General features: G+C 35.6%; 5 protein-coding genes across 8 annotated transcripts; 1 reads left to right on the top strand and 4 right to left on the bottom strand.

Annotated features, from left to right (window-relative positions):
- Positions 1 to 65: 65 nt before the first annotated feature.
- Positions 66 to 1,576, bottom strand: LOC115998356 (40S ribosomal protein S20-2-like). 2 transcript variants are annotated; one of them, XM_031237911.1, is made up of 4 exons: positions 1,474 to 1,576; positions 1,258 to 1,385; positions 601 to 714; positions 66 to 453 (listed from the first exon to the last, which is right to left on the bottom strand). In XM_031237911.1, the coding sequence occupies exons 2-4, from the start codon at positions 1,367 to 1,369 to the stop codon at positions 311 to 313; spliced, it is 369 nt and encodes a 122-aa protein (XP_031093771.1). In that variant the 5' UTR covers positions 1,370 to 1,385; positions 1,474 to 1,576; the 3' UTR covers positions 66 to 310. The 2 variants fall into 2 exon arrangements, with proteins under 2 accessions (XP_031093771.1, XP_031093770.1); XM_031237910.1 differs by having other exon boundaries at positions 1,258 to 1,388; positions 1,474 to 1,572.
- An 825-nt stretch (positions 1,577 to 2,401) lies between these two features.
- Positions 2,402 to 4,713, bottom strand: LOC115998409 (chloride conductance regulatory protein ICln). The gene is made up of 7 exons (XM_031237983.1): positions 4,472 to 4,713; positions 4,264 to 4,387; positions 3,584 to 3,701; positions 3,391 to 3,450; positions 3,226 to 3,285; positions 3,046 to 3,143; positions 2,402 to 2,771 (listed from the first exon to the last, which is right to left on the bottom strand). The coding sequence occupies exons 1-7, from the start codon at positions 4,627 to 4,629 to the stop codon at positions 2,700 to 2,702; spliced, it is 690 nt and encodes a 229-aa protein (XP_031093843.1). The 5' UTR covers positions 4,630 to 4,713; the 3' UTR covers positions 2,402 to 2,699.
- An 866-nt stretch (positions 4,714 to 5,579) lies between these two features.
- LOC115998390 (40S ribosomal protein S13-like) lies at positions 5,580 to 7,649 on the bottom strand. Its single transcript, XM_031237961.1, has 5 exons — positions 7,527 to 7,649; positions 7,358 to 7,430; positions 7,062 to 7,200; positions 6,530 to 6,716; positions 5,580 to 5,823 (listed from the first exon to the last, which is right to left on the bottom strand). The coding sequence occupies exons 1-5, from the start codon at positions 7,547 to 7,549 to the stop codon at positions 5,790 to 5,792; spliced, it is 456 nt and encodes a 151-aa protein (XP_031093821.1). The 5' UTR covers positions 7,550 to 7,649; the 3' UTR covers positions 5,580 to 5,789.
- Positions 7,650 to 11,735: 4,086 nt separating this feature from the next.
- LOC115998194 (protein EXORDIUM-like 3) lies at positions 11,736 to 13,292 on the top strand. Its single transcript, XM_031237688.1, has one exon. It carries the CDS (start codon positions 11,999 to 12,001, stop codon positions 13,007 to 13,009), a length of 1,011 nt encoding a protein of 336 aa, XP_031093548.1. The 5' UTR covers positions 11,736 to 11,998; the 3' UTR covers positions 13,010 to 13,292.
- Positions 13,293 to 14,275: 983 nt separating this feature from the next.
- Positions 14,276 to 23,430, bottom strand: LOC116000478 (mitochondrial intermediate peptidase, mitochondrial). 3 transcript variants are annotated; one of them, XR_004094113.1, is made up of 18 exons: positions 23,146 to 23,430; positions 22,924 to 23,005; positions 22,749 to 22,801; positions 22,595 to 22,649; positions 22,019 to 22,157; positions 21,882 to 21,936; positions 21,333 to 21,555; positions 20,420 to 20,515; positions 19,813 to 19,932; positions 19,596 to 19,721; positions 19,297 to 19,452; positions 18,871 to 18,987; positions 18,603 to 18,725; positions 18,446 to 18,513; positions 18,173 to 18,308; positions 17,891 to 18,056; positions 17,425 to 17,740; positions 14,276 to 14,433 (listed from the first exon to the last, which is right to left on the bottom strand). XR_004094113.1 is itself a non-coding variant. In XM_031240567.1 (17 exons), the coding sequence occupies exons 1-17, from the start codon at positions 23,310 to 23,312 to the stop codon at positions 17,493 to 17,495; spliced, it is 2,130 nt and encodes a 709-aa protein (XP_031096427.1). In that variant the 5' UTR covers positions 23,313 to 23,430; the 3' UTR covers positions 17,235 to 17,492. The 3 variants fall into 3 exon arrangements, 1 of the variants encoding a protein (XP_031096427.1); XR_004094112.1 differs by lacking the exon at positions 14,276 to 14,433 and adding an exon at positions 16,300 to 16,950; XM_031240567.1 differs by lacking the exon at positions 14,276 to 14,433 and having other exon boundaries at positions 17,235 to 17,740.
- Positions 23,431 to 23,718: the final 288 nt, after the last annotated feature.

Genomic DNA, 23,718 nt, shown 5'->3' with positions numbered 1-23,718 from the left:
GCAATACTTCTACCCATAGTAGCATTATAACACCCACAATGAAACAATAAAGTGACATTCAGATGTAAACAGGATACCACCATAATACCAGACACTTTAATTGAATGCGGGAAAATTACACCACATGAATTCGCAAAATTCTCGTTGTCACATCATGTCTTTCTTAACTTTGAAAATATAATACCAAAACTCATAATAGAGTACACAGTCTACAATGTTTAAGGGCACAGTTTGGAGGCTGGAAAGAAAAACTCCCAAACAGCCATCACTGGAAGCACAAACCAAAATTAAAACTAAGCTTGCTGAAGTTTTAAGAATCAGCAATTGTAACCTCGACCTCTACCCCAGGTTCAATGGTGATAGACGTGATCTGCTTTACAACTTCTGGGGAACTGAATAGGTCAATCACTCGCTTGTGAACACGGAGCTCAAACCTGTCCCATGTGTTGGTACCTGGCGATCAAAATAATAACAGCAAAGTTATATTCCATTAGAATAATAGAGTATGGCACTATAAGGCTCCAAACTAATAGAGATATATCAGCATATACTTAAGTCTATGCTACTATGTATGACTATACAAAATGCAAAGAATAATACCTTCTCCACAGGGAGACTTTCTAGTGGTGATGTGAAGAACCTTGGTAGGCATCCTCACTGGTCCCTTAACCCGGAGTCTTTTATCCTTGGCACCACGTACCAAATCAGCACAAACTGTAAAATGCGATAACATAGGAAAATCATTCAGAATAAGATTTGAAACATGCACACAGTCTGCAGAAACCAGAGTTATGAAGAGTACAAGCAGCTAGTTCTCTACCTATGCCATCAAAGAAAATAATAATCCCGCTTGCTTGCCTTTCACAGTATCCAGTGAACTGAGCTAATTATTGGTTTACATTATTAGATTATGGTATAACATTCAAGCTTTAAAGTTTAAACCTTTTTATCCCCTATAACCAAACAAAATACAAAACTATAATGTTCCAACATAATGCAATTGGATAGAGATAAAAAAACAGCTCAAAATGCAAAACAGATCAAAATTCCAGATTTAAAATTCAACACAAGGCTGAATATAGTGAAGAATACTACAAATATTAAGCCGATAACAATTATTGCAAAATGGAAGTATGTCAATCAGGCATAACTAGCACAATTAAAAGATCAAAGCACTAAGCTCACAAAAGAAAGCAATTAGAGTCGAACATATTTGCTTTGCGTTTGCATTTATGACTTTGAGTATAAAATACATACCTTTCTCGAGATTTTTGACGTTTTTCGAGGACAGAGTGATTCTGATCTTGTGCACCTGTTCCTGTGGCTCCTCTAGCCCGGGCTTTGTCGACTTCACCGCTTGGTATGCCATTACTTGGATTTGCTTTCTGCTATAGAACAGATATATATCATAACTCAATCACTCTATAACCCAATAATAAATATCGACACAAACGAATAGGGTGAGAGATTTACCGGCGAGAAGTGGAGTACTCCGGCTGATGCAGAGATGAACTTCAGAGCTAGGGCTGCGATGGTTGCATAATTTTCATATCATACGTATATATGTGGCGCTAGGGTTAACTAAATGTGGGCCGGGGCTCATTTGTCAAAATACATAACAATAAGCCCATAACTATTTGTACATTTTGCCCAATCATTATACCATAGATCATAGTTCTCCTTACAAAATAAACTGCTGACATATTATTATTTTTAATATATTAAATATTTATTTTTAATGTATTGATTATTTAATTTTTGAAGGTTCATTATTCAGTATTCTATTTAAAAATAAACTTTCAGTACATTAATAATGAACATTTATTATGCTAAAAATAAATATTTATCATGGTCCATATTATAATTTGCCCTTTTTGCCTATTTGGATCTTTGTCTTAAATGATTATGTTGTGGACCTTATTATAAAATGACGTTCAAAGTAGATATATTGTAAACCTTGTTATAAAATGACGTTTCAAAGTAACACTATTCGCCACACAGAATAGCCATGTTACACATGAATGTAATGTTAAAATAGATATGAAGTACATGTAATTTTGTATTTATGTATGTTAAAATCTAGGTTTATGAACATATATAATAAATATATGAACATGGAACAAAATAAATGTTATTCTTGATAAAATTAAGTTTTATGATGTCACATATTATGTCTTTCATGAATTCATCTCAAGCTCATAGGGAAGTAAATCAACTAGTTACAAGACTCAAATTTCAACCCAAAACCAAACTATCAATGTTATTAAACATTGAACTTAAATGCAAACTCTCAATGCTATTAAACATGATATAATTGATTGACGATTTTAATAACATAATAAAGCAATGCCGTTGTAAACCAGGGCCAACCTTACACAAGGTAGACCTTGGTTGATGATAAAGGTCCAAACAAACTGCTTCATGTTCAAACTGCCTTAATACCAGAAACAATTAGAGTGCAGAAATTCAATTCAATAGGGATGCCATCATAGCACAAGATTCTTGCGTGCATGTGTAACAAACAAGGATAAAAGTTTAAGGACAATTCTGTCAAACATGACCTGCGAAAACCTACATGGTTCCTAACTCAAATATACACAAAAGTCCCACGCCTAAATAGACCATATCAAGACCACCCAAAGCAGAAGCGTATAACAGGACAGGTACTACAGAATGCAAATGTTTGGGTCTGTAACAGCTCAGTGTTGCCCGTTGTGATCATCGCTATCCATCTCTTCTGCATCCTCAAACCGTTGATCATTAATTTGAAGCTGCAATTTTAAAAAATGGCATAGCCATGACTCAGCATTTTGAATAATAAAATTAATGGGGAAGAAAATCACAGAACATTTACACTTAAACCAAAGAGAATTACATAAAACTTCACACCAATATTAAATGAAAAGCAGCTACTCGGGTACATTAGACTTGTATACAAGAACAAATATGATACTATTTTCAAGAAGATATAATAACATAATTCCAAAATTCAACTCTATATTATGAAATACAGGAATCAAATAAACCTGAAGCCAGCAAGCATACCTGAAGAACTGTATGAGCTAAGTCAGGGTCCTCATTAGAACAACCAATTGGATGTGAGCCATTCTGCGTAACCACCCATTCAGTTACCTCCCCTTCCTCTGCAGTTTAAAAGGATGTAAAGTTAGTGATACAAAGCAAAAGATATCCAGAACAACAAAGGGAAGCCATTCAAGTTCATACCTGGTGGTTCATTTTCTAACTGATCAGCACTGAAAATCCAATTATGCTCTTCTTCCTCCTCTACAATAAGCACAGATAAGGCATGAGTTCATTTGGGAAGTGATGCAGACAGTAAAGAACAGGTAAAAGAATAGAAATATATCTGTTAAAATGAATGATAATTACCTTCAATTGGTTCAGGGTTTAGCTCAGCACATTCACAAAACATCTGAAACAATGCATCCACTGCTTTGTGTCAAATAAAAGGAAATGAATGTTAGCCTTGGTCACTTAAAAATCATGGCAACAATATATAATTATAATGATGCAAATCAAAAGGACACAAAGCACACATATAAAGAACACAAATCCGTATCACCTTGATTAGGATCTGATGGAACAACCCTCATCTCAGTGATCCGTGATAAGTCTAATGTCTCATTACCCTCAGTATCAGAGCCCTCTGAATCATCATCATCCTCATCCCCAATATCAATCTTCAAAAGTAAAGCAAATAACATGTGTTTTTACTATGAAGGTACAATAAATCAGGCACTTGCACTTATTTTTGGGAAAAAAAATGACAAGGACAAGAAAATGCATAAATAGTTGATTAATTAAAGCCTGAAAAGTCAAAAAGAGTCAAAATAACACAACTAGCAAGCTGATCATGAACTCTCATAATAATAGTGACAAGACAATAACCAAAACACATACGGAGTAGTATTTAAGCTGCTTGTCACCCTCCAATATCCACGATATGATTTTATGCAAATCATGAGCCGCATATGTCAGCTATTAACTAAGTACATAATGAGAATATGTAAGAGAAATACTTAGACAAATTGTCCACAGTGGGTGAACATTTCTCATGAAAAAATATATTCCATGGCAAGTTAGATGCATTTCTAGCACAAATAAAGGCAATGAAAAATTCATCAAATAGAATCACTTAACTTCAATGCTATACAATAATTCTGAAGCTAATACAGAATTACTAAGTCCAAAACTTCAAAGGACAAGAAGTTCAAATCAAAATACTATGAAAGATATCTTTACCTGAGCATATATACAAGGAGACGGGTAAGATTCCGGATCCCTAGACACGGCATGGAGTGAAATATTCAAGAAATCGACTGCATATCCTCTTTCTGTGTCTGTGTTGCTCAACCACACCACTTTCCTTCAAATTTTCTCAAACCAAGTTCAATCAAACTCAAACAGCAAAATATAAATCCTATAAAGAGAGTGTAGGAGAACGGACTACCTGGTAGTGATGTACAGAGTGCCGGGGGAAAGAGGAAGGCGGTTGCCGAGCACAAGGGAGACGCCGGAAAGAACGTGCACGAGCTCCTCGCCGTTACCGGCGTTGAGGACCGGTTGCCCGGCGGGGGTTCTATCGGTAACAACTGTTAATCCGGCCATTTTCCAATTTCCGGTCAATTTAGAAGTTCCAATTGCTCAGCTAGTTATGCTCTTGAGCTGTATGACCGTGCCTAGGGTTTTTCTTCGCTCGGGCGCCAAAAAGTATTTATTTGTGGTTGTTTCAGTTATGCCCCGCTCTAATTACAATTCAGGCTCATAAATTACCATAATTGTACATTGGCCCCTCACTGGATCATGAATCATGATTTTACAGAACCAACTTTTTATTTGCAAATTAACTGAAATAATTAGTTGGTTAATGGATAACCAAATGCTTAAATTACTTGATGATTCTCAACGATTGTTCTTCATGACCCAGAGACGTTCATATGATCGTCAATTACCGTATTTTCAACTATGTGCTATACCGCATTTTTAACTATGTGCTATTACCAAATCTATTTTATTTTTGGTAGACGTGACGAATCTTAATCTCTCAATGTGTATCTAGATTTTCATATATTCTTGTTCCAAAGCCATTCAAATCCTTTCAAAAAGGGTCCCAACCATCACATTCCATTGCTGCAAGCTTTGTGCTTTTACCTATAAATTAAATTAGTTACTCTATGTAATGTTAATAGATTAACTAATAATTTTACATTATTTGAATTTCTCCATTCCATGAATCAATACTCGCCATGCTAGTAGTTGGATTTGTCAAAAAATTATAGTAATAAATTGGTTTACTTCTATGTTTTTTGCCAATTAAAGTCGTAAGACATTATCAAAGCACACATTCAGATATTGATTACAAGCTTTACCGTAAATCAAAGGTACCAAGTAAATTGCTAAATGGTTTCATGAAACTTCTATGCCAGAGTATATTACAATGATTAAATCTTCATTGATTACTAAGGTATACTAGTAAAGTCAATTAGAAATTTAGAAGATAAATATGGCCTTTGACACAGCCTCAACACTACCAATTTTGGTGAATTTGAGCATGCATCTTTCTAACAAACCAATCAAACACCATATATGAGTAATGGGAAATATGTAGTGCAGAACATTGAGAAAAACAACATTCCCAAACAGCTATTATGAATTGTCCAACAACATAATTGTATCAAATAACAAAATTTGGTTTAACAAACATTTCTCCATAAAGAACACTTCTATTACGCTCTCCATAATTCGAAACTACTCCACTCTAGCCTAGCCTAAGCCACAAGAGTGCTGGCAGTGGTGGACTCGCTGCAGGTAAAATATAAAAAAGTAATCAGTAAATGGCAGGTTAGAAGATCTCAACGGCTAAGCAATAGTCATTGAGACAAGGGATCAACTAGCAACTTAAGACGCCTTTAATTAAGAACAAGACTTCATGTCTAGTACCATCTCAATTGACAACAGAAACATTTGATATTGAAAATATGGTAATGGTGTCCAAAATTTGCAGTTGACTAGCAAGTTCCTTTGATTAACCATATTGCATCAAGTGAGCTTCATTACATTATGGAACAGTGCAATAGGAAGGATTTTAAAAAATAAAAATAAAAAAATCTTGAGATCATTTTTAATCAGATTGAAGAATTCACAACCATTTTACAGTGAAGGTTTGAGAATCATTTACAACAAAACTGAAATAATCATGAAGAAAGCATCATGTGGGAAATAGAATATATGGTAGAGTAATACTTTAGAGACTTGGAATAATTAAGCAGTTCAGCACAATAAACCATATGATTTGGTAAAACATAACTATTGAGGGACAAGAGATGCAAAAATAATCTAATCCAGATATGTTGAAGCTTAGAAATTATAACATACATTATATATATATATATATATATATATATATATATATATATATTGTTTGAAGAAAACGAAGTCATATCGTATGATAAAGTTCAGCTAGCTCAAATGAAACAAAAGAACACGAGAAAAGTGGAGCAACACTTACTATTTCCAGACAGGAGGGAGCTTCTTGGTCTTCTTGTAGTAGCGAGCAAGACGATGAATCCTACTCTCCACAAGAATCAAGCGGAACTTGGAGTCCTTGTCTTTTCTGTTCCTCTCCAAGTGCTTCCTGATGGCAACAGCCTTCTTAATAAGGTGGTACAGATCCTCTGGAATCTCAGGAGCAAGCCCTATACACCCAAACGAATATCAAATCTAGGAGCGTAGTAAATGACCATACTCATGGAAGCCCAAGCGTGTCGAGGGTGGCTTGATTAATTAACAAAGTTGAACTAGAGGTCTAGAACTGGCATTTAAACATTAAAACTTGGGCTATTAATCTCTTAGGAGATTGAGCTTTTCTTAATTTAACACCAAATGGATTATGCTTGGCTGGCTCATATAATAACAAAACTCAAAACAGTGGTGGAGCTTGGTTTGATTTACAACTTTAATCAAGCCACATTCAACACTAAACCAGAGCTAAGTACAGTTAGAAATTAGCAAAGCTAAGAACTCTGAAAGGCAAACAATACCATGAGCTTTGAGGATACGGAGAATCTTGCTTCCAGTGACACTCTTCACCTGAGCAATTCCGTGCGAATCCCGGAGAATAACACCAATCTGAGAAGGAGTCATACCCCTCTTGGCGAACTTACAGATGTTATCTTCGACCTTATATGATCAAAATTACACTATGAATACACTAAACCAATCATAGATTCCAAAAAGCACTCAAGCATATCAGACAAAGTCCCGTATCAACGCTAGGCAAATCGGAAATCATAAAATGCAAACCGAACAACAAAAACTAATCAAATTGATGTCTCACATCTCCGGAAGAGATCTTGAGCCAGCTGGGAGGGGTTCGCTTGTATGGAAGAGCTGAAGATGAAATACCCTTACTGAAATCCAACAAGTAAAGCAACCGATACTTAGAATCACGATCTGACTATACAATTGAATAATGAAAGCTGAGGAATTTGGAATCACTGACGTACCCGCGACTGTGCATGCGACCCATGGTGGCGGAGGTGGCGGAGCTCTGCAAACTTCAGTTCCCACTGGATACGCAGAGACAAACCCTAGCTTTCGTGCCTAACGTTTTCCGGTTTATGTATAAAACCCCTATTCAGGCCCAAAATTATGAGCCTGATATTTATTCAGCCTGCTACTTTCTTGGGCCTAATGTAGCAGTTTGAATGTTTGATATTACCAACCCTTTTTCAGTTTTTCCTGTTTATGTATAAACCCGGCAAATTATTTCGTGGACCTAAGTCCACCTTGCAAGGTGGATTCTGAGTTCAAAATATACAATTTACATATTGAATATTCATAATTTATACACTAAATGTTCACAATTTACATACTGAATGTTCACAATTTGAATTGTGAACATTCACTATGTAAATTATAGCGGTCCACCCTGGTGTAACTATGTATTTAAGGTTGTAATTTAAGTTTTTTTTTTTATGTACATATGTTTAATTGCACAATTTAGTATTATTGGAAGATATTTGTTTTGTTGTGAAGAGTAAAATTCGCATTTACTATTTAAAAGTGTGCATTGAGAAAGTTATTGAATAACAACTCACAAATCACATAAGAAAGATAAATTACACTAAAAAATTATGCATATCGACTAAATCAATAGAGTGTTATCAAAATTGAAATCGTAATTTTTCTGATATAAGAATGATGTTTCACCTACTTGGTGACCTCTTTTGGGGCAGTTTGAAGATTTATTTGTCTCTTATGTTTAACCAAAGACTACATGTGTGAATAAAAAGATGAAGACTGTTTGAAAACTAAAGACCAAAGTTTTAAAATAAATGAACATATTTTAGTGTAGCCCTGGGCAATCAAATAGAACGCATTGAACAATTAAAAAAAAAAAGGGTGTTGGGCCAAAGCTTTTACCGGCGTAGGCCCATTATTTCCGTGGAGCCATCTCAGGCAATCAACACCGAAAGTGTATTTGTACCTTGAGGATGTAATTGAATTTTTTTTTTTTTTTTTTTTGGGGGGGGGAGGGGGCGTTGGTTTAAGGGTGAGAGAAGTTGGCAATAATTATTCGAAATTGTGCATTAAATAATTTTCTTTTTTTGTGTAATAGTTAAGAAACACACGATAAAGATCATCATACCAAGAAGATCATGTGCCACGGATTCGACCGAGAAGATGTAACTTTAGTAGTTGAATGTGAACAAAGTGCAAAGAAATAATCTACAATCAAATAAATAAATTTAAAATATGATATAATGTTTGACTCAGTTGAAACGCATTGACAAAAATACAATGACATTTAGGTCTTCAATTATGATTTTTTTTAAATAAAAATAAAAGTATAACAGGTCAACTTACTTTGTATAAACATGACCGAAATCTTATTGTATTTAACAATATTTTAACAACTTTGTTGATAAAGTATCAAAAATAATCCTGCTACAATGATACTAGGATAAAAAGGAAATATTATGAAAAAGAATAACTAGAAGTAGAACAAAAATTAACTCATTTATTAAGTAGTATTAATATGGGGAGGTAGGAAAGAATGAAAAAAAGGGTACTTAGATTTGGTGGTTGTACATAGGACTTAGGCGTGGGGTGGGGCTATGATTGGTGTCCCGTCCCGTGTGTGCGTAGAGAGAAACCTGTGAGCTGTGGACAGTATGACACAAGTCCTTGTCAAATATCGCCAAAAAGAGACCTAATCTGCTGCCAATTGGGCCCAATGCCAAAACCCAACTAGATTCTCCCCTCTTTGTGAATTTCACAAATTATATCTTGGATCATAAATCATAATTCATATTACAAACTGAATTATTAATATTTATTCGTTTATAATGATGAAAGAAATTTATTGTTATTATCCATTTATTTTTTAGATATGAAAATTATGTTCTATTCATTTGAATATATCTTTCGGAGATTTATATAAGTGTACTTTTTATGCTACGTTTTTATTTATACGAGTAATGCTAGATACATCTCATATTTCTCCTTCATGACATGACAACATCTAATTGGTAACTAAATACTATTTTTAATTAGTGGTGGGTTATCAATTTATTGACAACCAATGAATAAAAACCGCATTATGAGATAAATTAATGTAGGAAAAATTTAAAAAGGAAATAAGTAAACACTTGTATTGTGATTCATGTGGAAAATGTAGCTTATCCGAATTTGCTACATGAAGAGTAAAATTTGAAGTAATAAAAGTATTTCAGAATTTGAAGCTTGGTCATCTTGGTAAAACAATTGTGTGAAATTCTGGGAGTGGGCCCAGGGTGGCTGACAGCTCAGCTGATGTCTCCTCTTTTTGTGTCCATCTCCCTGCTGAAAACATGATGAAGGGTCCGCGCCATTCACTCCGTGATTTAACGCTTCGAACCTCAAGTGCCTATCTTTCTTTTTGTCCTCTTTCGGTGCGGGTTTGTATCGCCTGCGATCAGCTCCACCCACCACAATATGTGCCACTCACAATCAGTCCCCATTTTACCTCGCAACTTTTTTATATAATACTCGGTACTACATTCGTTCTAAAATGATTGTCTGATTCGTTTAACGATGTTTGACTGAAAGTTATTTTTAATTTAATTTTTAATAATATTAAGTTTAGCATTAATTAATATATAAAATATATATATATATATTAAACTACATTAAAAGTACTATTAAACACACAAAATTAAATTTAAAAATAATAAAAAATTACTAAAGAAAATAAGTAACGAAGAAATAGCCGGTTTGACCAATGAATAGTAAATAGGACAGCATAAATAATAAGCATAAATTCATCGATTCAAATACATGCTAAGAATTCTAATAAACTTCACGCACTTAACAACCCGTTTCGAAACACTACCCATCATTTATACATAAATCATTAGTGTGACATGAACATGTTTCATATAATTTTGTGTTCATTTCTTTTCATAGTAAATATCAAAAAAAAAAAAAAAGAAGTTTCACTCAGTCAAATATTAATATTTAAAAGGTAAATTCAAAAGAAGAATGCAGCATCACTTTGGCATAATTTTTTTTTTTTGAATACTACTAACTCTATCACTTTGGCATAATTATTAGATACACATGTATGATAACTTCTACACAATGATTTACTCCTTAATTGGTGGTTATTTAGATGTTAATTACCCACTTAGTGTTAAATTAATCAAGAAGACACTCCTTAGAAAACCTATTATTTTGCCCTCATGGCACCCTAGCTTTTATGATGACTTACTTTATAGTATTGCATGTTTTATGAAATATTAAAAAAAAAAAAGAAGAAAAAAATGTATACTTTTGTTAAATACAACTAGCTCATAAAACACTCCGAAAAACATTCATCGAATAAGTATAGTATGATTATCATATCAAAATTTCATGACTTCAATTTTTAATTCTTATTAGTACCCCTAGGTCAAACTCATCGCTATTTAAGAATAATAGCAATTGTTATACCATAGACCAGAATGTGAACCACGATACAAAAATTATGTACCTTCAGTTAACACATTCTGTACATATTTGTACATATAAACAAATAAATTGATAATTACTGACACATAATCTGATAATTACAATCTTACAGGTACAGAAACTGCTATTAACTGGTAGGGTCTACAATACAAGGTATAATTTGTCGAATAACAGTCATAGGAATCAAAATGGGCTAGCAAACAAAGACAATTACAAAATAGTACTACCTCCGTCCCAAAAGGGTTGTCTGGTTCGTTTAACGAGGCTTGACTGGAGTAATTTTTAATCCAATTTTTCATATTATTAAGTTTAGCATTAATATATAAAATTTATATATTTATAAACTACATTAAAAGTACTATTAAATACAAAAACTTAAATTTAAAAATAATAAAAAATTACTAAGGAAAATAAGCAAAGAAGGAAGAGTTGGTTTAACTAATGAATAGTAAATAAGACAGGTAAAATGAGACAGAGGGAGTATATGTGGTGTCAATGCAAGCAAGTAACATAACACATGAAAGTCCAACCTCGAATGTTGTGAAAATGGTAAAAAGGGAGATGGTATATAGTACGTAGTGAAATAGGTGATGGCAGATGGCGCAGCGAAGTGGTTTAGTTTAGCGCAGCTTCGAATCCCAAGTGAAACCAAACCAAACACGTCCTTAATGAAGAAGCCGTGCTTATTTGTTCTCGTACTGCACTACTGCTCCAAAACCCTACACGAATTCCCCCCCTCCCCACTTGCCCCCCTCCCCGTTTTCCCGCGCTCGCTCGCTCATCGCCTCACTGTTTACAGGTGATCCGGCGACGGCGACTTCTCCCGCCGTCGCCATCATCATCTCGGTAGGCCCCACCCGCCTCCCCCTTAGCTAAGCTCCACCACTTTTAAGAATCCACTCTCCCCATTCAAACCTTTGTCCTCTCCTTCTCCTTTTTCCTTCTTTCTCTTTCTAAGTTTTAACGTTTTAGTTTCTGCTCTAAAATGCGTCGGGGTTTCGTGTTCGTCGTTCTCGTCGGAATGTTCATTTTCTCCGCCGGGGTTGACGGGTGGCGGCCGTGGCCCGCCGCCCAGAAACCCAACTCGACGGATTTGATCTTCGGCGGGTCGAAAAAATACGAGGGCTCGTCGGAGTTTGTTCACCTGAGATACCACATGGGCCCCGTTCTTACCGCGAATATAACCGTTTATCCCATTTGGTACGGCCGTTGGGACAAATCTCAGAAGCGGATTATCCGGGCCTTCATTTCCGCTATTTCCGCGGGTTCAGTTAAGCGCCCGTCAGTTGCCGGGTGGTGGAAAACGGTCCGGCTCTACACCGACCAGACCGGCGCCAATATTTCCCGGAATGTGATCCTCGGCGCCGAGAAAAACGACCGGTTTTACTCCCACGGCAAGTCCCTCACCCGGTTAACGGTCCAGTCCGTGATTAAATCCGCCGTCACGGCGCCGTCCCGTCCGTTACCTACAAACCCTAAGAGCGGCGTTTACCTATTGCTCACCTCCGATGACGTGTACGTCCAGGATTTCTGCAACAACGTCTGCGGCTTCCATTACTTCACCTTCCCGTCGATCGTGGGGTACACGCTCCCGTACGCGTGGGTCGGAAACTCGGCCAAATTATGCCCCGGAATCTGCGCGTACCCGTTCGCCGTACCCGACTACATTCCGGGTCTGAAACCCCTAAAATCCCCCAACGGAAACCCCGGAGTGGACGGGATGATAAGCGTGATCGCTCACGAGATTGCTGAGCTGTCAACGAACCCGCTCGTGAACGCGTGGTACGCCGGCGGGGACCCGAGCTTCCCCGTCGAAATCGCCGATCTCTGCGAGGGGATTTACGGCACCGGCGGAGGGGGATCGTACACCGGCCAGATGTTGAACGGCGCAGATGGTGCCACGTATAACATGAATGGGGTGAGGCGGAGGTTCTTGGTGCAGTGGGTTTGGAACCCCATTTTGAATTACTGTACTGGCCCCAATGCGCTGGATTAATTTCGGCGTATATTTGGGGCTTTTTGGTAATTTGGGCGTTCGATTTCGATTTCCTTTCTTCAATCCGTTATGGTCTGGTAATGGATAATTAGTTAAGTTGGTTAAGCTTTGTTTTAAGTTGAACGCTGTAATAATTACTGTATATACCCATTTTGTACAGTTGTAAAATGTTGTGGTTTTATCCATTTTTCACGCTGTTATTTTGTACGGAGTATTTGATGCTCTGAAATATGGTATTCAAATTTGAGGCTATAATGGTAATTTTGTATGGTATATGGCAAAATGGTTATTCAATTCGGTAAAAATATTTGGATGGTAAAACTTGTCGGATTGAGTCACATATTACATTGTAACAGAGGCAATAGTATTAAAAAAAATAAATTGTCAGATTGAGTTTCAAATAGATCTGTCAAAATGAATTTAACCTGCATTTTAAGCTGTCAGGATTGGAGAATTTCCAATCCAACCCGTATAACTTATAATCTGTTTAACACGTAGGCGTTGACGCTTTTCCTTTACCTTTTCTCTCTCTTGACGGGCCTCACAAAAATTTCTTTTTACAGAAAGACCCATGCCCTTCTTTCTAATTCACATAAGTTATGTTTTTTTTTTCAAAAATAGTGAAAAAACTACTAGTGGTTGGAGTTATTATGTCATGATGGGATGATTAAAAAGTCATTTTCTCTTTTAAAAGAAATTGGACAAAAATGGTAGTTTGTTTGTATGAGGGGTATGTGTGTAAATTTGAGATAAAGAAGGACGTAGAAGTAATAATAGGTAGAGTTTTAGGGGCCCAAGTGAAATTATGCAGTTCCCAATGCTAGCAATTTTTAGGCTTGGGTAATCATTTACAAATTACAAATCCCAATGGGCAAAGGCCAAGGATTTTGTTGCCTAGTGTTTGTCAATGTATTGGTTTTGGTGCAATGAGGGTATGATGCAATTTTACAAACTTTTTATTTTTATTTTCTTCCTTTTACTTTTTTATACAAAAACAAAATGAAAGTGAGGTGCATGCAAATGCAATGGCTCTTTTACAAAGTGGCTCGTGGATTGATGATTTGATTTAATTATACGTATATGTGCTCTAGAGAATGTTACTTTTTTTTTTCTTTTTTTTTTTTTGAAGTTATAGGGAATGTTATTTAAGAAGTCAATACCTTTTTTCATTAATATTATCTTCTCAAAAGGTTGAATCTCAAATTTCAAGGGTCTGTCACGTTCCAATCCGACAGAACATCTAAGAATATATAAATCATTGTAATTCAATTGAACACATAAACTAGATTTATCTTTGTTTACTACGCACAAGAATTTCCTCACTTTGACAAGTTGCTCCACACTGTCACTGGTCTCATTCGATTCATGATTTTTCTTCTCAAACTTCATACATGTGACCAATTAAACTGCTCATGCCCGGGCACCTAAATATCAATATTGTTTAATGAGGTGTTGGAACATTTACGAGGATATAGGATAGTCGAATTAACTCATAAAATTAAGTAGTAATCACACACACCAAAAAAAAAGAAAAAAAAAAAAGAAAAGTTACGAGTCTAAGGTGCTAGAGCCACCTCGACGAATTGGTATAACTCTAAACTTCTAGTCTTGTCACACTATCAGTGCTAAATGTTTTATTATATTTTGATGTGTTGTTTTAAAGACTTTTTAATAGTGATAATTGGTAAAAAAAAATACCAATAGTTAAGTGTAACTAAATATACTATTAAAATAATATTAATGGTACACAATACAGTTAAGTATGATATACATAATTATACTAAGTATTATTAAAATGATTAAAAAATTTTAATTAATTAACTAATCTGTAATTTCAATTGTTTTAGTCTTTAGATAATCTCAATCATATGTGACACACAACTATACAAATGTGATGTATGAAGCTATGAATGCAACACCTTTTATCATTCTCCAAGGAGAATAGTTTCAAGAATGAATGCAAATAGTGATGAGGAGACGTGTATTTGACGAGATGGCATTACAAAATTAAGCAACCACCGCTATAACTACAAACCCAAGAAGACAAATGAATGTTCACTTTTAGCTATCCCTATGAAATAAACAAACCATCCACCCATGACCCATCACTTAACAATGAGATTGCTTGTTCAGGAAGAGGGGTTGAATGAGTGAATTATGATTCTCAGTCAGAATATCACAAATTTAATTATTATCAATATTTTTTTGATTGAATTCATCTCACGTAGTCTTCTTAATGTAATTTTTTTTTAAGTGTGATTTGATTACTATTACACAAAAACGAGATTTAGTATGTGTGCACTTTTAAATGATAAAAGCAATTTTTCTTCACAATAAAAAACAAAAGACAATGAGGCTACTCTCGCCTAATTAAGTATGGGGAAAAATAAAGTGTGACATAATGTGTATTGATTGGATTCTTAATTACTTATAACAAACACTAATTTGTCATCTAAGTCAAAAGCTAAAGGCACGGGGCGCCTAAAGGAGGCTGTTCTTTGACCTGCAAGGTAGGCATCTTTCCGTGACTGCTAAAATAATGTATGGGTCTAAACTATATATATTTTTTTGTTTGCATCATGATTTTTATGTTGATAATTGTATTGAGATTTTACTAATTTAAGGTTAAATTATTGTTAATTTAATTTAGGAATAACTTTATTAACTTTTTTTGTCCTGGCGATATATGAATTCTTTTAATTCTTGTCCACAATTTGTCATATAAGAACTAATGTAATTATTTGTGCAGACTAAATTCTTTTAGTTCTACCAAGGGCGCTAGTTAATTATCTAAAATGCTTACGCAATGATTATAAACAAAAAAAAATTGAAAATATTCTCCCAACTTCTCTAGTTCAATTCATGAATATAATCTCCCATTCCATTTGAATGGTTGGTCATTAGTTATTTAAAACCAATTTGGGAAGAAAAATGATATTTTCCCTATAAATTTTTTTCTTACCCATGATGTGGCTTAAAATGAGTGGTGTCCATGAATTGGGTGACCCTACCATTAATTAAAAAGAAAGTTAATTGTCTGATTTGAAATTGTCATGTAAGGAGGAGAAGACGGGAGGTCAAAATTTGAGAGTAGATAGCATTAGCAATATGGGAATATTCTATCAATGGTTGTTAGCTACCTAAAAGATTTCTACATATAACGATTATAAACTGACATTTTAAAATATTCTCTCTACCTCTCTCGTTCATATCATGAAATATAAACATTTTTCATTCCACTTGAATAGCTGGTCGACTTTTGTTATGATTATAAACAGACAATTTGGAGATATTCTCTCCACCCCTCTTATTAAATTTATGAAATATAAACCCCTTTTTCTTTCACTTGAACCGCAATTCGACTTCCATAATGATGATTATAAAGAGACAAAAATGATTGCGTTGCCAATAAAACCGATATAATGATGCACTTAACAGCTTTAATTGGTGATGGGTTAGTGCCACCAATCTTGATCGGCCACGCTCCCCCCATTCTAAAGCCAGATCAGATTCGGTTCGGATGACAGAGACAGGATTAGAAATTTTAGCTAAATTTGACCTGGATCATGATCATCCAATAGAGGGAGAGGGGAGGCATATTATTCTGGAATTGACGGGGATTGATGGGCACTATAAGGGGGAATGGGAGGCCGAGAATGACAAAAGGAGTTAAGTAGTCTGAGGATATAGCTCAATAGTGTCAATTTACCACACCTTTGCGCCAGTAAGAGACATCAAAGACAGCTTACTGGGAAAAGGGCTCTCCTGAAAGGGCCAAATCACAACGTTTATGCTGCCAACCAAACAGGAATCAACCCCAAACTGTTGCTTTCATCTCCATTTTTTTTTCTTTTTCTGCTTTTAACTTTATGTGAATCCATGGGGGTGTATACGAGTATCAATTCCCTTCATGTAAAGTTACTATCAAAACCAGAGGATTCCTATATGCAGTATAGACAATGTATCATTAGAAGGTGACCTATTCCAGCATTATCAGTAAGGCTGAAAAATTCAAGAAAGAACAAAGTATATGACACTCGGGTTGTCAGGGAGTGGAAAAATATAAGAGAAAATGGCATACTGTATGGTTGGCATTAATAAAAAGTGCAAATTGCATTCTAATAAAAAAATGTCAATGACCTTGTGGTCTAGTGGCACAAAGTGACTTTTTCAAATGGGAGGTCATGTGTTAGAACTCTAGTGAGGCGGTATAGACTCTTTGTGCTTCAGTAGGTTGAGAAAGTAGTTATGAATATATACTACATTGTAACAGTGTCAGTAGCGCTTAAAAAAATGCAGGTTGTAGGAAAAAACTAGAGAAGGGCATACCATATAGTTGGCATTAATAAAAAGTGCAAATTGCATTCTAGTAAAACAATGCAGGTTGTTTTCAGTATAAGCAGTGCTAAAGTTACCTCTATGTGACAACATATTGATGGTTTCTCCACCCCTCTTGGCAGATCAAGTGGGGGATCTCTTCGTACTAGCATTTGGTTAGCTCCAACATATTGCAGAGGCTTGTGACATCAGGTATTACGCCTTCACCAGCAGGCCTTGTAATACCGTTTCCTACAAGGTCATTCAATATATTAGTAGCGTCTTTGGCTCCTCCATGCTGCAGGAACTTCATCCTTAGAGCTGAACCTGTTGCCGGTGATAGTGGATCCTCTTGGCATATCTTTTCCCAAATGGTTGCTGAAAAGCATTTTGCATACAAGTAGCTATAGTAGCCTGTAGAATTTAATTTAGTCAGATAAATCTCATGACTTAAGGCTATATCCCATATCTCATAGACATGATCAATTCCCATGGTTAGATATAACTTTAGGCTAACAAGTAGACAGCTTTATTACTGGCTGTATATTGCAGCAAGTAGTGTACCTGCACCATAGTTTGTAAGATGATTAAATCGGGTGTGCCAATGTGTCCCTTCCACATGTTTCCAACTTGTATGTTGTCTTTTGAGATCAGCAACAATTGATAATGAATCTCTGACTGAGGACGGCTGCTCTCCAAAAAGTGTTTGATCAACTAACGCGTAGAAAATCTGATAAAATGACAAAGAAGATATGCAGGTGAATGCTTTCCAAATCCTGCTAGAAGTAAACTCTGGCAAATGCTTATAAATATGGTTTTAACAATTTCAAGCCCTGAACAACAAACCTGTCGTTGTAATTCTGTTGCAGCAAACATATTTTTCGCTCCAAGCATTGATTCTACCAATTCTTTTGGTATGACATCACCAGTTGAGTAGTGCTTAGCAAATCTCCTTAAAACCCGATAATCCAATGCAAAGTGCCTTTAGGTACCAAGGTAAAATGACATCACAATTAACAATCAGCAACAAGGTGGCTTTTGGGACCAACACTATTTGCTCCAATCGTTGATTTTGCTACTCTAACAAATCAGGATGAAAAGAAGGTATGTTATACTCACTCAAAGAGTGTTGAAGGTGTTTCAGCAAAATCAAGAACAGCTCTAGTCCCTGAAAAATGTTGATATTCCTAGACAAACAATCATCAAGTAAAACTCATCAAAATGATGAAGCTTAAGCAGTGTCCACTAGAGAATATAGAGGCAGTCCATCCAATACCGTTCTTGAGAGCAATGAATGAAGAGCATGCCCGAATTCATGAAAAAGTGTTTCTACTTCAAGTTGGTTAAGCATAACTGATGTTGAACTTGGACCAGAGAAATCACAAATGAGAGCAACAATCTGCAAGTTATCATGCATATATAAAAATGCATGTAAATAGGACCCCCCTCCCAAAAAAAAAAAAACTAAAGCTATAGGTATAGAAGTCTTAATAATAAAATATATTAACAATTAAAAAAAAGGGTAGAATAAATGTCTTACATACAGGAAGTTGGTACTCTGTCTCAGAAATGCGACGTCCTCCTCTGATAGCAAAATGTGCACAAATGGGATGTTTACCTTTTCTTGATTTCAAATCAAGGTATAAGTAACCCAATTCACCCTGACATATATATGTTATGGTCTTATGGATCAGTTAAAGCATAAAAGGGTGATAAAGACTAACAGTAAAAACAAGTATTGTATCCTGGGGAGAAAGTGCACATATCTAAACAAGATAATATAAACTATGCAGCCGCACGAAAATGTAACACAAAACAAAAAGTTTTGACTTCCAAAATATGCTGGGTGAAAAGCAGCGCAGAGAGCTTTTAGTGAACCCTTTGTAATAAATTTAGAAACAAAAATCAGTTTGATGAGAGATATAACTTCCAGTACATAAGGAGTACAAGTATTCTATAAAGAATATTACCTCATTAGGATGATGTAGTAATATTTTTATCACATCTGGATGCCATGATTCACCAGGGGCCAGGGGTATCTGTCTAAATGTCACACCAAATAGTGACTCAACCAAAATCTTTAAGCCCTCTATACATCGTGCTAAAGGAAAATATGATGCCACTGCCTAAAAGATTGAGAGGAAAATACTCTGTATAAGAATAACCTTTGCAAGTAACTTTCAAATTTTCATATTTTGGCAAAATGTGTAGAGAAGATAAATAAAATATATTTATTGTGAACTCACAAAAACAAAGACATTCCACTTACCAAGGAATTCAAGTTGTATGCTGAAGACTTCATCAACCACGTGAAGTATCCCTCATCCCATGGCTCTAAGCCTCCACCCTGGTCACAACTTTTCACTCTCTTAAACTCCTCAATTGCCTTAAATTCCTACATAAAGCATCATGCTCTGAGTACAATTTCTGCAAAACATGCATCAAGAATAATTGCAGGAAATACTGTAAAAGCTTGAACAAAATACCTTGTCAGCCTTGGCTCTAACTAATTTGCTCATCTCATGCAAAAACGAAAAGACTACTTCCGGTGATGCAGCCATAGTTGAATGTAGAGAAAATGCAGAATAAGATTTATACCCCAGAATCTGCAAGCTAGCCCAACAAATTAATGGCAACAAAAATTTGTGTAAATATTTTACTAGTTGGCCAAATAATTTGGTACCAATAAAAATTTAGGCCCCATAATGCACAATGAGAACCCAATAAATTAACATCCCACTCAAAGTGATGGAGAAATGAGGATGGGAATAATGAACACGTGAATTGCAAGATCACAGAAAATCTGCAGATAATGACTATAGAAGCACATCATGGATTATGAGAATATAAATTAAATAAAACGATACTCTTTTTGGTAAGTAATATATCAAATGATTCTCTTTTTTATAAAGGAAAAATGAAATGATACTTTGCAAATAAAAAAGGAATGGAGCAATCAAAATCTTCTCTCTTCTTATTTATTTTATTTTTAGAATAATTTACTATTTAATATATGGTAATTCAAATATGATCTTAGATTTCAGTATGACAAATAAACAGGTCCTAAGGTCTGTTTGCTTTCAGAAATGCAACCTGAGCAACTTCGTGGCGAGCAGAAATAAGCTTATCAAGAACCTCAAGATTAGCGCGTGGGGCAGAATTTCCCTGGATATATGCCATCTTCCTAACCTGTACACAGTTCAGAAGTTGACAAAATAGATGGAAATCATGGAATAATAAAAAATATGGTAATCTAGCTTCCATCTAGTTACAATGTACTCAGTGCAAAGGATATTGAAGGTTATACATGCTGGTGAAGGGTAAGAAGATATAAAGATTTAAGGAACAAAGAGCAGATTGTGCTTCATATTAGTGGCAGACAGAGAGTTAAAACTAAATTTACAGCCTCCAATAAAGTTGTTGCTAAGCCTGAGGTCCTAAAGCAACTCTTCCATTTCCAAATTCTGTTCTGTTTATCAAATATAATTTATTTCTTTCCTAATGGTACTGACACGATCAAGTCATTGTATATTCTTTCCCTTCTCTTCTTCAGTTAGTGGTATCTTTCCCTTCTCTTCTTCAGTTAGTGGTATCTTTCTCATTTCCTTTCTCAACCAAACCCCAAAGCATAATATATTAATATGGACCGAGTGTGTTCCTTTAAGAGCATGGGACATGTCAACTTGGGTTCAGAATTTTGGCCCCTTGGCATGTGCTTATGAAAGAGAGCCCCAAAAAAGAGGGTTCAGAAAGCTGTCATTTGCTCCAATTTGTGAACAAGCAAAAAAAGAAAAAAGGAAAAAAAAAAAAAGAAAAAACAAGAGGCTGATTATTGCACAATGAAACAGAAGCTGTATAAAGAAAAGTAGGTTGATTATGTCTAATAACCCAGGCATGGACAATAAAAATAGGTTGTTCTTCACTCAGTTAAAAGAGAAGTTTAAGGACAAGGACATGACAAATAGCAATTAATTATTTAGAACTGCATCAAAATTCAAAATGTTACCTCGGCATCTGATACACATTGAAGGACATGCTGCAAACTGTTTGGGGAGGTTATCAATCTAAAGCCCTTCTCCTTCACGCTGTCTCTAGACAATATGGATCCCTTGGAGGTACCCCGTGGAAAACGATAGATAGGCTTGACAAGGTGGCGCCAAGTTTTAGAAACTCTTGAAGCTGGAAATATATCCACTTGACCTGGGTCAGTGACAACATTTGTACTAAACCTGATTTTAAAAAATAAAGTCATAGAGAAGTATCTTGTAAGTATTCAGTCATGTAGATGGAAGACTGGCAGCAAAATTCAAAAAGTGAAAGATGAATGCATATGCAGTGCATAAGGATGGCAAAAAACTATCAGAAAGACCTAAGATATAAGCCATGATGTACATTGTGTGTGATGGGTGTAAACAAACCAAATGACAGATGAGTAACATAATTGCCATTAGAAAAGACCAAGCTCCACAATCTGTAGGCTGGATATTATTTGTAATGAAAGTCAAAGCTCTGTCAAAGTGGGTAATTATCAACACACAGATAATTCTGTACTTACTGTCTACACAACTGAACAATCTCCATATTGAGCTGATTCACTCGATCCAGTCTTTCTGTAGGTCAAACAGGTATGTTTGGGCATTGAAAGAAAGAGCATTTGAAGAAAAGAGACCATTTTTTTTATAGGAAGCGCACCAGGGGAAAGATGAATTCCACCATTCTCCAAATCCATGCGTAGAAAACGAGCTGCCCTTTTACCTTCATCGGTAAGTGAATTGCCTTCTTGTTCTGCTTTTAAAACTGCCTTATATATACTATGATTTGAATTAAGGTACTGCACAACAAGAATAAAAAATGTTGTGAACACTATTTTGATAGAGGATTTTAAAGAGTAAAGGCAAAAAAAAAAAAAAAGGTTTAAGCAAGATTACATGAGAACAAGCTTCCAGAGATAATAGGTTAATCATTAATGAAGGACATGCAACTCAAGTGTTGAGATCCATGTCATTCATTTCCATAAGCTACAAGGAAACACATAATTTTACTTTCTTTTTAACTTCATCTCTTCAAGTGCTAGGTGTTTATTCATCATACTAAAAATCAACTTTCATTTTCTTCTTCCTATTGTTCAAGATGGTTTACCAGTAATAGCTATAGTAAAGTTTCAAATAAGCCTACTGTTGAAATAGTTGCTTTTAATATTCATCTATTGCTTTGATTTGCAAAAAATCAGATACATTCAAGCACAAACAAAGACACTAGCTTTCTTACATGTAAAAAGTCGTTAACTCTGGAAGATGCCTGGCTTGCCTCCTCAACAAATTCCCTAAAAAATTAAATAAAAATCAATATTTGCACTCTGCAGCATTTTAAAAATGATCATCCTAGAAATTAGGATTATACATAAATTCAAAGCAATATAAACCTGTCTGGATGTGTATGTCTACATAATTCTGCAGCATCAATCACTGAACATACCTATCAGATGGAAGTACTTCAGTCATATCCTAGAATTCTAAAGTAAAGTGCAAGCATGTAAGTGAAACAGTGTGCTTTTTTTCGCATAAAGCTGTATCACGACACTAAACTCCTAAACATACAGTATCAGATATTTCATCCAATGTTCGAATGATTTCCGAAGCCGCCGGCATTGAAGAGATGTGATTCAGCAGCTCTTTAGACCTAGCATATTCAAATGCATTATTGTCAATAAACAGAACGATAGAATGTGAACGGGGCAATTCTTCAATCAGTCTAGCTGTGAGAATTCGAATGATGCAACTCTTTTGCTTTTATCACTTTTCCATTTTCTTCTCGCATACCTCTCGATAGCATCGTCGGCGAATCGTTGAAAGCCTTTGGCAGTTTTCAGGTGATGGTATCCGTAGAGGCCAGTGTCGTTGATGAGTGGTGCTGTGGACGTTGCTGTGTGGAAGAAGTGGAATCTGCAGCCAACAATAGCGGAGGACCTCCGAATCAGCGCGTTCATGGTGGCGCCGCCGCCGTCGCCGTCGCTGCTGCAAATGCCGCGAGCTAGGTGGATTGGGAGGATGTACTGTATGCTGATGAAACCCAACGTTACGGGGCCGTTTGGTGACGTTTCAAGCATAATAAATGTTTATTTGTATTATATTAAAGGAAAAAATATCAAATTGGCCCTATAACTAAAAAAAAAGTTCCATTTAAATTCTCTAAATCAGTAAAATTGTTTAATTAAGTCAAAGTGTCAAACCCTCAATGAGCCATCCATTTATGTTGGCAATGAAGGATTGTGTGGTGCCCCACTTCTAAAAAGTTGCAACCCTAGTCCCAATGCACCTTCCGTTGATTAAACTACAGAAACAAGTTCCGATAACCATGAGTTTTTCATGTGGTTTTATGCTGGTTTGGGGCCT

This window comes from Ipomoea triloba, chromosome 12, assembly GCF_003576645.1.
Source record: "Ipomoea triloba cultivar NCNSP0323 chromosome 12, ASM357664v1".
In the NCBI taxonomy this organism is placed as follows: Eukaryota; Viridiplantae; Streptophyta; class Magnoliopsida; order Solanales; family Convolvulaceae; genus Ipomoea; species Ipomoea triloba.
Note: the sequence above shows the minus strand (reverse complement) of the source record. Positions and strands in the feature narration are given on the sequence as shown.